The sequence below is a fragment of the Amblyraja radiata genome, chromosome 13 (genome assembly GCF_010909765.2).
Source record: "Amblyraja radiata isolate CabotCenter1 chromosome 13, sAmbRad1.1.pri, whole genome shotgun sequence".
NCBI lineage: Eukaryota > Metazoa > Chordata > Chondrichthyes > Rajiformes > Rajidae > Amblyraja > Amblyraja radiata.
In genome coordinates, this window is record NC_045968.1 from 4,005,852 (window position 1) to 4,023,565 (window position 17,714).

Genomic DNA, 17,714 nt, shown 5'->3' on the forward strand with positions numbered 1-17,714 from the left:
GCCCGCGGTGGAATGGCGCTCCCGTCGGAGCGGCCCAGCTCGAGGGAGGAACGGCACTCACGTGAGGGCGATCCGGCTCGGGGCTGGAACGGTGCTCGGGTGGCTGGGACGGCGTTCTGGCGGCGGTGACCTGAGTCCGGGGTTCGGCCGCGGGCCAGCGGCTGCGTCCACTGGACTGGAGGGCGGCAGCTTCGACCACCCCGGGCCGCGGTGTTTGAGCCAGCCCGTTTGCGGGGTTCGGTGAGCCGCGGGACTGTTTGTACCATTGCCCGGTGGGGTGTCGACTCAGCGCAGAGGGAGAAGAGGAGGGAAGAGACAGTAACCCTAAGATTTTTGCCTCCACCACAGTGAGGAGGTGCTTGGAGGACTCACTGTGGTGGATGTTAATTTGTGTTTATTGTTGTTTATTATTGTATTATTGTATGTATGACTGCAGGCACGAAATTTCGTTCAGACCGTATTTCATCTATGAATCACTGTTGTTTGTTATACTATTCTTATACCAATGTAAAGCGCTTTGGCCAACCAGAGTTGTTTTTTAAATGTGCTATATAAATAAAAGTGACTTAACTTGACTATGGAGCTGTGGAGGAAATAGGCAACGTTTCGGGCCGAAACACTTCTTCAGACTTATACAAATCTGTAAGGGAGGCAGTTCGAGGATTTTGACCAAGTGACGATGAAGGGACGGTGATATATTTCCAAGTCTGGATGGTGTGTGACTTAGAGGGCAACTTCCACAGAACATAGAACAGGACAGCACAGGAATGGAGACTTCTGCCCACAATATTTGTGCCAAAACATGACGTCGTGTTAAACTGATCTCATCTGCCTGTACATGATCCATGTCCCACTAGTCCCAGCACTTCGGTGTGGCTAAGTAATAGCCTCGTAAACACCGCTATTGCATCTGCCTCCACCACCGACCCTGGCAATGCGTTCTAGGCCCCCACGACTCTCTGTGGCCTGAACTTCCATGTGGTGGTGTTCCCTTGGTCTTCCCTTTTTGCTGCCTTTGTCCATCCAGCTGGTGGAAGTCGTGGGTTTGGACGATGCTGTCTAACGAAAGTGGAAGCAAAATATTTGTTGAGCAAGGGCAAGGAGAAAACTGTGGATAGATGAAAAATGAATTTCAGATCAGTCATAACCTTATTGAATGGCAGAACAGGCTTGAGTCTACCTCTGTGCTTAATTTGTATACTGGACGAAGCAATGTTTGCAACACTTGGTTACATTTGTATGTCAACACTTACTTTAGGTTTAGGTTTCGGTTTATTATTGTTGTCACATGTACAGAGGTTCAGTGAAAAGCTTTGCTTTGCATGCTATCCAAACAGATCACTGTTTAGGAATAAGGGGTAAGCCATTTAGAACGGAGATGAGGAAGCACTTTTTCACACAGAGAGTTGTGAATGTGGAATTCTCCTACTCAGAGGGCGGTGGAGGCCGGTTCCCTGGATACTTTCAACGGAGAGCTAGATAGGGCTCTTAAAGATAGCGGAGTCAGGGGATATGGGGAGAAGGCAGGAATGGGGTCACATGATCACATTGAATGGCAGTGCTGCCTTGAAGGGCCGAATGGCCTACTCCTACACCTATTGTCTATTTTCTATTGTCTAGTAGATATACCAAAGACAAAAATGGATCTCAAATTCATTTTTTCATCTATCCATCAGTTCAAACCAAAGATAGACGCAAAATGCAGGAGTAACTCAGCGGGACAAGTTGCATCTCTGGAGAGAAGGAATGAGACAGGTTTCAGGTTGAGACCCTTCTTCAGACTCACACTATCAGTTCAAACTCAAGTACAATAGATAGAGCAATAGGGGAACGTACAGAAAGAGTACGTCCTTATTTTAGCTGAAGTGAGATCTTATGATCAGATGTACATTGTCTGGGAGGAAATGCGAACCGTTAGTCAGAAAGGAGCACGGGAAATTACCATAGCAACAGAGGCTTCATTGTTTGAGTTCTGTCCAGTACCCTATTAGAATTGACATTTTAATTTTTTATCATGTCTGAATGCCTTATTGTATTTTTGCTTTGATAGGAGAGAGCCAGTCGGACGTCCATTCATAATGGGAGTGTGAAAATGTGCGTGACAATGTTATTCCGAAGTCGTTTTCTATTCCTGCTGGCGGTGGCAGCTTTGTTGGCTGTCCTGAGCCTGAGCCTACAGTTCTGTAAGTACCGCTCCCTCTGGTTTATTTCCAATTTGTAGATAAATGCACGGCAATGTTGATGTAAGGTGCTTCAATTAAACAAAGCAGTGCACTCTGGAAACGGGCGTCTCCGCTGCTCATCTGCCAGATATCCCGATTATCCAGCACTTCTGCTGAATAACATTGAAGGACCGAGAAATCAGGGTCAATAAAAATAGCTTTTTTTTGTTTTAATTTGAATAATATTAGCCTGGAAAAATGAGCCAATTTGCAACCATTTCAAATGCAAAAAAAGCCATTTTATGTAGAGTGACCACTGCCTGGTGAAATTCTGCTCATTGTGAAATTGGACCGAGTACGTGGAAGTATGATTCACCTGAGACCAGATGACATTTTTCGATGCCGCTCCTGGGATTAACATGCTTTAATTTCCTCAGCAATGCTGTGAGTAGAATATTGCAAGAGAAATAATTGGCTGTTGATCTGATTTCGACTTTTAGTTTAATTTAGTTTAGAGATACAGCGCGGAAACAGGCCGTATGGCTCATCGAGTCCACGCCGACCAGCGATCCCCACACACCAACTCTACCCGACACACACTAGGGACAGTTTTTGCATTTACACCAAGCCACTTAACCTACAAACCTGTACGTCTTTGGAGTGTGGGAGGAAACCGAAGATCTTGGCGAAAACCCACGCTGGTCATGGGGAGAACATACAAACTCCATGCAGATAGCACCCGTAGCCAGGATCGAACCCTGGTCTCTGGTGCTGTAAGGCAGTAGCTCTACCTCTATGCCACTGTGCAACCACCTGCAATCTCCGGCAACCACCTTCAACTAGCATCGCAACCGGCTTCGACTAAAAAATGACCGATTTTTAAAACGGCAACCTATTTTTAGTCGCGGCCGGTTTTGAATTTTTCGAAATAATCGCCGGAACATAGAAGAAGCGGAAACCACTTTTGACCATTAGGGAGACTGACAAAAACCTCCGGGAACCGCACGGAAACTTTGGGTGGGGCGCAAAGCCTCCAGAGGTTTCCGTTCAGGTTTCCTAAGTGGGACAGGGGCATTAGAGTTCGATCCTCACTACGGGTTCTGTCTGCACGGAGTTTGCACCTTCTCCCCGTGACCTGCGTGGGTTTTTCCCGGGATCTCCAGTTTCCTCCCACCCCAATGACATACAGGTTTGTAGGTTAATTGGCTTGGTATAATCGTAAGTTGTCCTTAATGTGTGTAGGAAAGTATTAATGTGAGGGGATTGCTGGTCGGTGCAGACAGGGTGGGCTGAGGGGCCTGTTTCCATGCTCCATCTCCCAAGTAAACTAAACTAAATTAAACTAGTTACTGCCGACCTGAATTCTTTGAGTTTCCTCTTCTCATATCACCAAATACATGAAGTGTTTAACAGAGGTTAAAATTCAAAGACTTTCTGTCTGATCCAACATCACAAAAGCACGTGGGAGGGGAAGTGGAATTAACTTTGTAGCGGCACCTAGTGGTGAAGCTGGGCTTTCAGAACCCTCGTCATTGGTCTGGACTGTCACGTGACTGGGGGTTCATTCGCGGGCTTTTGAGAGTAATCAGTAGTTAGTGCTCCTCGCATCAACAGGAGCTTTAATCGTTACTTCTTGACTCGGTACGCGTTTGTCTTCGTTAATAAAGAATATTTCGCTCAACCTGCCTGGTCTCCCTACAACTTGACTTTTTGGACCTCAGAACAGATGGCCAGGAGTGTGTGGGATTGGTACCTGCCATGGCATTGAGGTGGCAGATATCATGCCTGCTACCAACCCCAAATACATTTATAATGAGGCCAGGTCTCTAAACGGGTGATCAAGCCACCCTGATGTAGGTACTGGGGTATTTAGCTATGTCCAATGCTAGCAGAACTCTGTGTATAAGCCCAGTACACATGCCTTTAATAAAGAAAGACACAAAAGACTAGAGCGGCTCAGCGGGTCAGGCAGCATCCCTGGAGATGTTTCAAGTCGAGACCCTTCTTCCCTGGGTGCCCCTGGAAAAGTTGCCTGATAACAGCTGGGAAGGAACTATCCCTGAATCTGGAGCTGTGCGTTTTCACACTTCCATACCTTTTGCCCGATGGGAGAGGGGAGAAGAGGGAGTGGCCAGGGGTTGCGGCGTGTCCTTGATCATGCTGGTGGCCTTGCCGAGGCAGCATGAGGTGTAAACTGACTCAATGGAAGGAGATTGACACAACAAGCTGGAGTAGCTCAGCGGGCCAGACACCATTTCTAGAGAAAAGAAGATCCTTCTTCAGCGAGGTTGGTTTGCGTTGAGGTCTGGACCATGCCTGCAGTGTCTGTGTCGAACATGATGCTGAGACCATCACTTATTGACATGCGCATAATCCATATCCTCCATGCTCTGCATTGCGATTTTATGGGGCCTCCTCTTCTCCAACCCTTCCCTATCCAACTCAACTGACGGAATCCAAATTCGGTCTGGTTTTTCTCCCCTCTAAAATTATACCTGGGATGAGCTGGGATGAATTTTTCTATAAATCAAAGTTCACCCCAGCAAATGTGCTGAGAGCGATCACAGGCGGAAATTAAACTGAGCAGCTTAGTTTAAAAACACCCTGATAAGATTGTGATTGGCAAGCTGATGGACATATAAGCATGAATAGAGAGCAATTGCTTTCAGTTCCATTCAGCACATTTTCTAATTTTCTGCTACTCTCGGCTTTCAATAATAAATGTCTACTCTAAGCTACTTCCTCTGGTGTCTGATGGCTGATAGTTCTTTTTGATTTATTCAGCAGATGAATGAAATAAGTCTGCAAAGATCTGAGGTCGCCTAATAGTTATTGGGTTCAGCCTTCATTAGCTTGAATGATGGAGCAAGGCTGACCTTGTGTTGCTTGAAAACAAAGTGTGGCCTCTGGAAATACCAGGAATAAACTTGGACTGTGATAAAATGCTACCTACCCGAGTCATATTTATGAGGCATAAATGCTACTGATAATGTAGAAATGCAGCAGATTAATCTAATCTTTGTTCATAGAATACAAAACAGCACAGGACAGCACAGGAATGGGCCTTACAGCCTATAATGTCTATGCTGAACATGATGCCTAATTAAACTAATCAAATCAAATCAACCTTTATTGTCATCTTGCAAAGCAACAGTTGCACAGTGCAAAATGACAAGACGTTTCCCAGTGAATACCGGAGCATCGCACATAAAACCTAAACATTTCACACATAATAACAGTAAAAACAATCCAGTCCCTGATGAAACAGTATAAATAGTTAAAAGCAGGTAAAACAGCAACATTAAAATACAGTAAAAACAGTCATTAAAATGTCCAGGGCAGCTGATTTGAGTGGCCAGTGCCAGAGTTATTAAATTGTCAATGCAAAGCAGCAGAATCAGGTGGAGTGACTGTTTAGCAGCCTCACAACCTGTGGCAGGAAGCTGTTTAGCAGTCTGGTAGTCCGGGCTTTGATGCTACGGTATCTCTTGCCTGATGGCAGGAGATCTAGATGTGTGTGGAGGGGGTGCAGTTTCTGCCCCTTCTGCCTGCATTTGATCCATATACCACCATTTTTAAATGCCAACAATTGCATCGGCTTCCACCACCCTCCCTGAACACGTTGTAGGAACTCACCAATCTGTGTCAAATAAAACATCTCCTTTAAACTTTGGCCCTCTGACCTTCAAGTTATGCCCTCTAGTTTTCCATATTTCCACCCTGTGAAAAAGGTTCTGTCTGGCTACCTGTGGCTCACATAATTTTCACATCCCTCTCATGTCCCCTCATCAGCATCCGACGCTCCAGAGCCAACAAAATAAGTTTGTTCTTCCTTTCCTCACAGCTAATATCCACTAACTCAGGCAGCATTCCATTATCAGTCTGAAGAAGGGTTTCGGCCCGAAACGATGCCTATTTCCTTCGCTCCATAGATGCTGCTGCACCCACTGAGTTTCTCCAGCATTTTTGTGTACCAGCATTCCAATAAAGCTCTTCTGCACACTCTTCAAAGCTGCCGCATCTTTTTCTTCAATGAATGTTGTTGCCTGCAGCCATACATGTAATACATGTAATAATAACAATAATAACAACACACAATAAACACAAATTAACATCCACCACAGTGAGTTCACCAAGCACCTCCTCAATGTGATGGAGGCAAAAGTCTTAGGGTTACTGTCTCTTCCCTCCTCTTCTCCCTCTGCGCCGAGGCGATACCCCACCGGGCGATGGTAAGTCAGTCCCGCGGTTCAAACTCCGCGGCCCGGGGTGGTCGAAGCTGCCGCCCTCCAGTCCAGCGGCCGCAGCTGTTGCCACGGGAGCTCCGGAAAACAAGCACCAGCCTGTGCCCTGCGAGCTCCCGACTATGTCGTCCACTGGCCTGCGGCCGAGCCCCGGATTCAGGTCGCTGCCGCCAGAACGCCGCCTCAGCCACCAGAGCACCGTCTCCGCCCCGCACCGGGCCGCCCACACGGCAGCGTCTCAGCACCGCACCGCGCCGCCCCCACGGGAGCGCCTTCCAGCCGGTAGCCGCGCCGCCCGCACGGGAGTGTCTCAGCCCCGCGCCGTCCGCCCTCGCCGGAGCGCCGAGTCGTGCCGCTGCCCGAACGTCGCCGCAGCTCGAAGACGGCCAGCCTCGCTGGCTCTACCTCCGGATCCTCGAGGTTGGTCGCAGGTTGGAGGCCGCCAGCTCCGCCATTAGGCCTCAGCTCAGGCGGGGGAAGAGAAGGGGGATACGACAAAAAAGTCGCATTCCCCCGAAGGGAGAGACAGAAAGCCCTGTTTCACCCCCCCCCCCCCCCACACACATAACACCACCTAATAACCAAAAATCTTACTGAACTAGACAAAAAAAACAACACAAAAAAGTAAAAACAGACAGACTGCAGGCGAGCCGCAGCCGTTTCACAGCGCCGCCACTGACCCCCGAAAGGCTACCAGAACTAAATATTACTCTAAATGTGGACTAACATAAGATTTATAAAGTTGTAATATGACTTCCTGAATCATATACTCAGTGCCTCATCTGATGAAGGCAAGCATGCCATGTCCGATTATTACCGCTCCATCTAGTTGTGTTGCTATATTCAGGGTGCCGAATACTTGGACCCCTAGATCCCTCCGTACACCAATATTGTTAAGGATCCTGCCAGTAACTGTACACTATCCGTGTACGAAGGAACTGCAGATGTTGGTTTGAACCAAAGATAGACACAAAATGCTGGAGTAACTCAGCGGGACAGGCAGCATCTTTGGAGAGAAGGAATGGGTGATGCTTTGGGTCTCTCATTCCTTCTTTCCAAAGATGCTGCCTGTCCTGCTGAGTTACACCAGCATTTTGTGTATATCTTCTGTTCAAACTAGCATCTGCAGTTGCTTCCTACACATTTTGTCTGCACTAAGCCATGCTGACTTCCCCAATTAGCCCACTCTCTTCCAAATGTGAGTGAATACTATGCCTAAGAATCATCTCCAGTTGCTTACCTACCACTGATGTAAGGCTCACTGCTCTGGATTCCTAGATTATCCCTAGTTCCCTCCTTAAGTAAACGCAGAACATTGGCTATTCTCCAGTCCTCCGGGGCTTTCCTGCGTCGAGATACAAAGATATTTGTCATGGCCACAGAAACCTCCTCTCTTATCTCTCTCAATAACCTGGGATAGATCCTGGTAGGCCGTGGGACTTAACCACTTTAATGCTCTTCAGGAAACCCAACAGTCATAGAGTGACACACGGTGGAAACAGGCCCTTCTGCCCAACTCGCCCACACCGGCCAACAATGTCCCAGCTACACTAGTCCCACCTGCCTGCGTTTGGCCCATATCCCTCCAAACCTGTCCTATCCATGTACCTGTTTAACTATTTCTTAAATGTTGGGATAATCCCTGCCTCTGGCAGCTTGTTCCATACATCCACCACCCATTGTGTGAAAAAGATATTCTCCCCATAACTCCTGACACCCTTCGATAAAGGAGGCTACATAAAATGGTGCACATCACTCAGTCCGTCACATATATCGACTCCCTAGAGGGAAGCATGTAGTCTATACCATAGATAGCATAGTATCTATACTGTACTACAATAGTATAGTGCAATACCATACTCTTGTATACTATACAATAGCATATACAATAGTCTATCCTTGTATACCATTATTTATTGCTCATTAATTGCTCCCCACCAATTAATTATTAGAGAAATAATAAAAGAATGACTAAAGAATTGACCATTCATTGTACATGAAAGCTCACGAATTGGAGGTGGGAATCTAACGGCAGTGGAGACAATCTTGAATGGTCTGGGTGCCGGAGGTAATGTGGAGAAGGCAGGAGAATGGGGTTCGGAGGGAGAGATAGATCAGCCATGATTGAATGGCGGAGAAGACTTGCTGGGCCGAATGGCCTAATTGTACTCCTATTCCCTATTTGACCCTATGACCGAATGGAAATGCACACCATGGTTTTTCTCTCTAATCCCAGAGTGTGAACAACAACATAGAGATTGAACTGCTGCCTAGTCTTATATTAAGTCACTCCTCACAGACCATTAAGGGCCTCACATCTCAGTCACTTACAGGATAAATTCAGAATTCTTCAGACTATCAATTTTACTTGCTATTTGTACTTCCACAAAATCCCAGTCATTCAGTCTTCATAACTTGCCTGCCGTGATGCTGAATATATGCATGTATTCTGACTCTCTCACGCTGGCTAAGTTTAAACTTTCTCCCCGACATCTTTTACTTTTAAAATAGTTTCTTCTGTGAAATAACACAGCAGTGTGAAATCAATATCATACTTGATGGGCTTTTCACTTTCATTACAGCAACAGTTAACAATCAATGAACTTGTTCATTAAGAGAATGTAATTGTTCATGGTCCCCTTATTCAGTCAAATGAGAACAAATATATATTTTCTTCTACCTGATTTCTGGTGACTCATTAGATAAATGTCTCTTTGCTACAGTTCTTTTTCAAAGCAGTTTCATTGGTATTCTGCTCTTAGATAAAACGAGCAATTGTCACCTCTCTGACATGTCAGAAACTGGCTCTGAATTATCACCTTGAAGCTGAAACATAGTTTCAAGAAAGCATTGAATTTCACACGAGCTGTTCAATTATTTTTTTATTTTAGTCAGTACTGCCCTCCTCGAAACACATCTGTAGCCTGACTGCAGAGTTTGTTGGACCTTATTCCCCAGACTCTCTCTGTTCATTATCTGCAGAGCGAAATAAATGCAATTGGACCGAATACACAAACATTTTACACATGCGTAATCTTAAAATAAGACAAGCTAGTCCAAAATGCTTGACAAATAAACGTCATAGAAATATTTGCTGAGCCAAGGAAGGAGCATGAGATTATGGGTGTGGCCTTAAGTCATTTGCAGAAGTTTGCAGACCGGCACGGTGGCACAGCGGTAGAGTTGCTCTCTTTCAGCGTCAGAGACCCGGGTTCAATCCTGACTACGGGTGCTGTCTGTACGGAGTTTGTACGTTCTCCCCGTGACCTGCGTGGGTTTTCTCCGCGATCCTCAGTTTCCTCCCACACTCCGACAATGTACAGGTTTGCAGGCTAATTGGCTGGTATTATTGTAAATTGGATAGTGCTTGTGCACAGGGTGATTCGCTGGTCGGCACGGACTCGGTGGGCCAAAGGATCTGTTTCTGCGCTGAATCTCTAAATTAAACTAAACTAAACAAATGTGCTTATGGGTACACAAAAATGCTGGAGAAACTCAGCGGGTGCAGCAGCATCTATGGAGCAAAGGAAATAGGCAATGTTTCGGGCCGAAACCCTTCTTCAGATGTTCTTCAAATCTGATTATGGTCCATTGGACATTAAATGGACATTAAAAAAAGTAAAAGAAAATTTAATGGCCAAGAAATTCTCTGTTGCATGAAGACATGCGTGTGAACAACGCTAGCACCAGGCCATTTGTGCAGCTTCATGGGAGCGTGTTGGGCTTCCAACTCAAGTGAGAGGCACCAACTATTAGGTCCACTCTCCTGCCATTCCCATTTCTTCATGGGAATTGCCACATGTTGAGACCGGCAAGTTGGATGTTGGCGGAGAAATGGATCAGGTTAATTAAAACATTAGACACTTATGGTCGCTTACAAAACATTCACTGGTTTTCTTCCATCAGGTTCACCGACAGTGGCTCAGTTTAGGTTCATGGAGATCCTTTTCTTCTTGTAAATGCCAACTAGTTTAGTTTAGTTTAGTTTAGTTTAGTTCAGAGGTACAGTGTGGAAACAGGCCCTTCGGCCCACCGAGTCCGCATCGACCTGCGATCCCCACACATTAACATGACTCTACACACACCAGGGCCAATTTTTACATTTACAACAAGCCAATTAATCTCCAAACCTGTATGTCTTTGAAGTGCGGGAGGAAATCGAAAATCTCGGCGAAAACCCATGTTAATTACAGGGTGAACGTGCAAACTCCGTACAGACAGCACCCGTAGTCAGGATCGAACCTGGGTCTCTGGCGCTGTAAGAGCAGCTCTACCGCTCCGCCACCGTGCCACTCTAGTTTAGTGATACAGCATAGAAACAGGCCCTTTGGTCCACAGAGTCCACACTGACCATCAATGACCCATTCACACTTGTTTGATATTATCCAATATCTCATCCACTCCATATAGACGAGGGGCATTTTTCTACAAACGCCAATTAACCTACAAACTGCACGTCTTTGGGATATGGGAGGAAGCCGGAGCATCCGAAGGAAACCCAAGTGATCATATTTGCGGCAGTGAATACAGATGTGCATCGCACTGCGGATTGATGCAGAGCTCTGGAATGTGTAGGAAGGAACTGCAGGTGCTGGTTTACACCGGAGATTTACACAAAAAGCAGGAGTAACTCAGCGAGACAGGCAGCATCTCTGGATAGAAGGAATGGGTGACGTTTCAGGTCAAGACCCTTCTTCAGACTGAGAGTCAGGGGAGAGGGAGACACAGAGACAAGGAAGGGTAAGGTGTGAAAACGAGACATCACAAGGGTCAAGGAAAATGTAGAAGAGATCTTCAGGCCACTGAGTCCACGCCAATCGTCAATCACCTCATCAATCTGAAGAAGGGTTTCGTCCCGAAACGTTGTCTATTTCCTTCGCTCGTTAGATGCTGGTGCACCCGCTGAGTTTCTCCAGCACTTTTGTCTACCTTCGATTTTCCAGCATCTACAGTTCCTTCTTAATCACCTGTTCATACTTGCTCCACTTTCACATTCACATCCATTCCCTACACACCTGGAGCAATAATAGCCAATTAACCTACAAACCCGCTTGTCTTTGGGATATGAAGGCTTATCAAAGATTTGCTGTTGTTTCAGAGTGTCCAATATTTCCAAAAATACATGAAAGATTTCCAAACCAAAAAGGGAGAATCTCATTGAAATGTACACAATTCTGAAATATTAAAATTTGACAAACAAGTCAATGCCGTGGTAAAAGCTAGCTTCTTTCAGCTTCGGACGATAGCTAAAATAAAACAATTCCTCCAGTTTGATGACCTCGAAAAGATCATCCACACATTTATCTCCTCCCGCCTAGATTACTGCAAATCCCTCTACACTGGCATCAGCCAATCTTCCCTGTCCCGCCTGCAACTGGTCCAAAACGCCGCAGCGAGACTCCTGACGGGCACCTGAAAAAGGGACCACATCACCCCGATCCTGGCCTCTCTCCACTGATTTCAAGATCCTCCTTTATGTCTACAAAGCCCTTAATGGGCTTGCCCCCACCTACATCAAACGTCTGCTCACCCACCACACTACCTCCAGGTCCCTCAGATCGGCCGACTTGGGGTTACTGAACATCCCGCTGTCTAGGCATAAGCTCAGGGGCGACCTCTCCTTTGCGGTTGCAGCTCCTAGACTGTGGAACAGCATCCCTCTTCCCATCAGAACTGCCCCCTCCATCGACTCCTTTAAGTCGAGACTTAAAACTCATCTCTACTCCCAAGCCTTTCTTGACGTCCTCTGAGCGAGGGCTACATGTATGTAGTGATGTATGTACTTAATCTATGAACCACTGTTGTATAACGTTAGTACCTCCACTAATGTAAAGCACTTTGGCCAACGAGAGTTGTTTTTTAAATGTGTTATAGAAATAAAAGTGACTTGACTTGATTTGACTAATGTAGCTAGGCGGACTGATGGAGGAGATATGAATCTCTCGGCTCAGAGGTCACAGTCTCAGGATACAGAGTAAGACACAAACTTTACACCGACCAGCGACCATCCCGTACACTAACACAATTCTACGTGCTAAGGAGAAATGACAAATTTACCAAAGCCAATTAACCAACAAAAACCTGTGTTCAAGAAGGAACTGCAGATGCTGGAAAATCGAAGGTACACAAAAATGCTGGAGAAACTCAGCGGGTGCAGCAGCATCTATGGAGCGAAGGAAATGGGTTGTGAAACTGTCTCCGGAGAGAGGAGGAGAAATCTTATGATTCTGAAGAAGGGTTTCGGCCCGAAACGTCACCTATTTCCTTCGCTCCATAGATGCTGCTGCTCCCGCTGAGTTTCTCCAGCATTTTTGTGTACCCTAACCAACAAACCTGTTTGTCTTTGGAGTATGCGAGGAAACCGGAGCACCCAGAACAAACCCACGTGGTCACATGGAGAACATACAAACTCCACACAGAGAGCACCCGTAGTCAGGATCGAACCTGGGTCTCTGGTGCTGTAAGGCAGCAACTCGCTGTGGCACTGTGCCTCCCCGATTCAATATTCAATAAGGTGAAAGCTCTTTCATCTAAAGGTGATTAACCTGTAGAATTCTTTACCACAGTAGGCAATAGAAGCCAGAGCATTAAATACATCTAACAAAGAAGTAGATAGATTTCTAGATACAAAAGATATCAGTGGGCATCATAGTGGCACAGTGGTAGAGTTGCTGCCTTACAGCGCCAGAGACCCGGGTTCGATCCCGACTACGGGTTCTGTCTGTACGGAGTGTGCATGTTCTTCCTGTGACCCTGTGGGTTTTCTCCAGGTTCCTCCCACATCCCAGACTTGTGCAGGTTTGTAGGTTATTTGGCTTTGGAAAAACAACCCTAGAGTGTAGTATCGGACGTGCGGACTTGGTGTTTTCACACGGTATCTGAAAATTAAACTAAACAAAACTAAATCAAGGAGTATTGGGGTGGTGTGTGAATCCTGCCATGAGGTGGAGATTCTGCTGTGATCGTACTAAATAGCAGGCCAGATTAGGAAGCTGAATATCCTACTTTTATTTCTGTTTTCTCTTTTTTATGATTCTATTTCCATTCATTACATAAATTGATGCCCCTATTTATTGACTTCCTCGGTGAAGGAACAGAGATCCACCTGATGCATTCTACATGGGTCTCTCATCATTTAGTACTAATCTTCAACATGTACATTTGTATGTGATATCTGAAGTTACTGAATGATTAGTCTGCTTTTAATGGTACTCTATTCCTTTTAATATTGATCAGATGTTGGATATTGATTTTAATTCTGGGAAGCTTGTCCTCTATTATGTTGACTATAATTATATATTGATGATGTTATTTCTGCTGTTGATTTACAGCAGCAATGTAGCGAATTTGCTGCATTGATGTTGCTAATGGTATGGACATTAGTAACGCACAGATGCATGGCTCTAATTTGGTGAGGTATTTAATTCATTTTTATTGTCATATAGTTCAAGTAAATTGAAATGAATCATTGTCATTTCGAGCTGAATAATAATAACTTCCTCTCCAAGATAATTTATATGCAGCGAAATTGCGTGGATTTCAGGCCGGAAGATGTAATTGTGTGTGGAGAAGAGAGTGTATGAGGGCAATTTGGTAGGGCTGTCAATTCTATGCAATTATTTTGCTAAATGAATTTCACCGCGCTCACTAAAGTTGAAGTGCATGAATATCTTTCTCAGGGGAGGGCTGAATTAATTAAAAATCAAACTGTGAAGTAAAATTGACCCTCCAGTTTTGCATGGTCAGTAATAGTCTAGTTTAGTTTAGAGATGCAGCGTGGAAACAGGCCCTTCGGCCCACAGAATCCGTGCTGCCCAGCGATCACCCCGTACACTAGCACTATCCGACACATTAGGGACAATTTACACTTTTACCGAAGCCACTTGACCTACAGACCTGTACGCCTTTGGAATGTGGGAACACCCGGAGAAACCCCACGCAGGTCACGGGGAGAACGTACAAACTCCGTACAGACAGCACCCGTAGTCAGGATCGAACCCGGGTCTCTGACGCTGTAAGGCAGCAACTCTACCACTGCGCCACCGTGCCACCCAAAGTAAAATGAATGGGAAAAAAAGGCAGGAAGTACTATATGTATTTGACCTCGATTTTATGTCATTTTATGATAAAACTTCCTTTATCATTTGTAACTTGCCAGGAATATGTAATTTAAATGTTTTTGTGAAATATAAAAAAAAAAAAGAGAAAGGGCTGAGAACTTGATAGCTGAAATTTCCTTGGTTGTACAGAGGACGCACGCAAGGGCACTGGATCGCCTGTAGATCCACTGGATCCCCTGGGGGTGGTACAGTGGCACAGCGGTAGAGTTAACAAAATATCAGCCTTGATTGAATGGAGCAGCAGACTTGATGGGCCAAATGGCATAATTCTATTCCCACAACGTATTGCTGTGGAGGGCTGTGGAGGCCAAGTCAGTGGATTTTTTTTTAAGGCAAAGATAGAAAAATTCTTGATCAGAATGGGTGTCAAGGGTTATGGGTAGCAGGCAGGAAAATGGAATTAGGAAGCAGAGATCAGCCATAATTGAATGGCGGAGGAGACTCGATGGGCCGAATGGCCTAAATCTACTCCTATAATTTGTGAACGAACTTGTGAGCCACCATTAAATGATTGCAAGACCTTCTGGTTGGCAGCAACACATCAATTTGTAAACCTCTCTATAATTTTCCATGGATCAAAGAGATCCAGCATTTCAGCTCCTGTCACACGGACAATTCTGATAAAGTCTGCTCAGCAATAAAAGGATCTTATAGAAATATATAAAATTATAAAAGGACTGGACAAGCTAGATGCAGGAAAAATGTTCCCAATGTTGGGCAAGTCCAGAACCAGGGGCCACAGTCTTAGAATAAAGGGGAGGTCATTTAAGGCTGAGGTGAGAAAAACGTTTTCACCCAGAGAGTTATGAATTTATGGAATTCACTGCCACAGAGGGCAGTGGAGGCCAAGTCACTGGATGGATTTAAGAGAGAGTTAGATAGAGCTCTAGGGGCTAGTGGAGTCAAGGGATATGGGGAGAAGGCAGGCACGGGTAATTGATAGGGGACGATCAGCCAAGATCACAATGAATGGCAGTGCTGGCTCGAAGGGCCAAATGGCCTCCTCCTGCACCTATTTCCTATGTTTCTATGTTTCTAAAAAATGTAATTATTTGAGGTATTTGAGGTAATAAGGTATGTAGAACAGGCATACCTTGGAATATCTTTCCCTCCCAACCCCATGCTCATGCCTTCTCCCCATTACCACATGGTTGTTTATGTTGTTCTTCCAATTGAATTAACACCAACTATAGCACAGTACACAGAACAGTGCAGCACTGGTACAGGCCGTTCGACCCACTGTGCCAAGCATATATCACTGATCTCCTCTGCCTACAGGTTATTCATACCCCTCCAGTCCCTGCATGTACATGCGCCTATCTGAAAGCCTCTTTAACGCCACTATTGCATCTGCCTCCACCGCCATCCCTGGCAGCGCATTCCAGGCACCGACCACCCTCCGTGTAAAAGGAAACCTTCCCCCCTCATCTCTTTTAAACATTGCCCCTCTCACCGTGAAGCTATGCCCTCTGGTCTTTGAATTTTAACTTAGTTTAGATTAGTTTAGTTTAGTTTAGAGATACAGCACAGAAACAGACCCTTCGGCCCACCGGCTCCATGCCGACCAACGATCCCCGCACATTAACACTATCTTACACTCACTAGGGACAATTTTTACACTTACCAAGCCAATTAACCTACAAACCTGTACGTCTTTGGAGTCTTCTTGAACAAAACAAATGCAAGTCGCAGCGGTAGAGTTGCTGCCTTACAGTGCTTGCAGCGCCAGAGACCCAGGTTCGATCCCGACTACGGGTGCTGTCTGTCACAGAGTTTGTACGTTCTCCTCGTGACCATGTGGGTTTTCTCCAAAATCTTCGGTTTCCTCCCACACTCCAAAGACGTACAGGTATGTAGGTTAATTGGCTTAATGTGTGCGAAATGTCTCTAATGTGTGCAGGATAGTGTTAATATGCGGGGATCGCTGGTCGGTGCAGACTCGGTTGGCCAAAGGGCCTGTTTCCGCGCTGTATCTCCAAACTATACTAAACTAAAGTATTTTCAGTTTCTGGGTTGGTAGCATTTCCTTATGTTCCCATTCGCCCATTATCGTGCATGCCTTGGTGATATATATGCAGCGTTGAGCATGCATAATAATAGAGGTCGTGTGGGTCATGGGCTCGCTTCTGTTTAACATTGGATGGCTTTTCCTAAGAGTAGATTTACCGTAATATATAGTTGCTGCAAAAGTAGCATGAGGCTTCACAGTTCCAAGCACTGTCTTTTCAAGATCTGTTTTAATTTCACTATTCTGTCCTTTAATTTGGAACTGAATTAGGTTTGTCACTATTGCAGCAAGATATTACTGCACATCTAAATGTACATTTTTTTCTGGTTGCTATGGGGCTGTTTTCTTCTCAATTGCTCTGTATTTGTAGAGGAATGGGCGAGTTCTAGGGGGGTTGGGAGGACTGGTCTTTTCACATTAGCATTTCTCAATGATCAGCCAGGCTGTTTGAAGAAACAATTTCACTGAAGGGATGATCCATTCTCACCAGTTATAAATGCTCCTCTTGCGGCCTTTGATAGAGAACAAAGTGTGCATTTTTTAGTTTAGTATAGTTTAGAGATACAGCACAGAAACTGGCCCTCTAGCTCCCTGAATCCGCACCGACCAGCAATCCCCGCACACTAATGCCCCTGTCCCACTTAGGAAACCTGAATGGAAACCTCTGGAGACTTTGCGCCCCACCCAAGGTTTCCGTGCGGTTCCCGGAGGTTTTTGTCAGTCTCCCTACCTGCTCCACTACCTGCAACCTCCTGCAACCACCTGCAACCTCCGGGAACCGCACGGAAACCTTGGGTGGGGCACAAAGTCTCCAGAGGTTTCCGTTCAGGTTTCCTAAGTGGGACAGGGGCATAACTCTGTCCTACACACACTAGGGATAATTTATAATTTTACCAAGCCAATTAGCCTACAAACCTGTACGTCTTTGAAATGTGGGAGGAAACACTGGAAGGTCATGGGGAGAACGTACAAACACCGTACGGACAGCACCCGTCGTCAGGATTGAACCCGTGTCTCTGGTGCTGTAAGGCCACAACTCTACCGCTGCTCCGCCGTGCAGGTCTCCAATTATTTATTTAATATTTAATAAATGCAGTCGTTCAGGAACGAGACTCCACAAAGATTTCTGATTGTTTTTGGATCCTTCTCGACTTAACTTTTCAATATTTTATTCAAGAAC

At 45.6% G+C, this 17,714-nt stretch overlaps 1 protein-coding gene across 4 annotated transcripts in view; it reads left to right on the top strand.

Annotated features, from left to right (window-relative positions):
* Positions 1-17,714, top strand: part of pxylp1 (2-phosphoxylose phosphatase 1) — a 138,846-nt gene that overhangs the window by 12,029 nt on the left and 109,103 nt on the right. For all 4 annotated transcript variants that reach the window (XM_033031113.1, XM_033031110.1, XM_033031111.1 and 1 more), the window contains exon 3: positions 2,051-2,183. In XM_033031113.1, coding sequence (XP_032887004.1) covers positions 2,093-2,183 — 91 coding nt within the window. In that variant the 5' untranslated portion in view covers positions 2,051-2,092. The remainder of the gene's footprint in view (positions 1-2,050; positions 2,184-17,714) is intronic.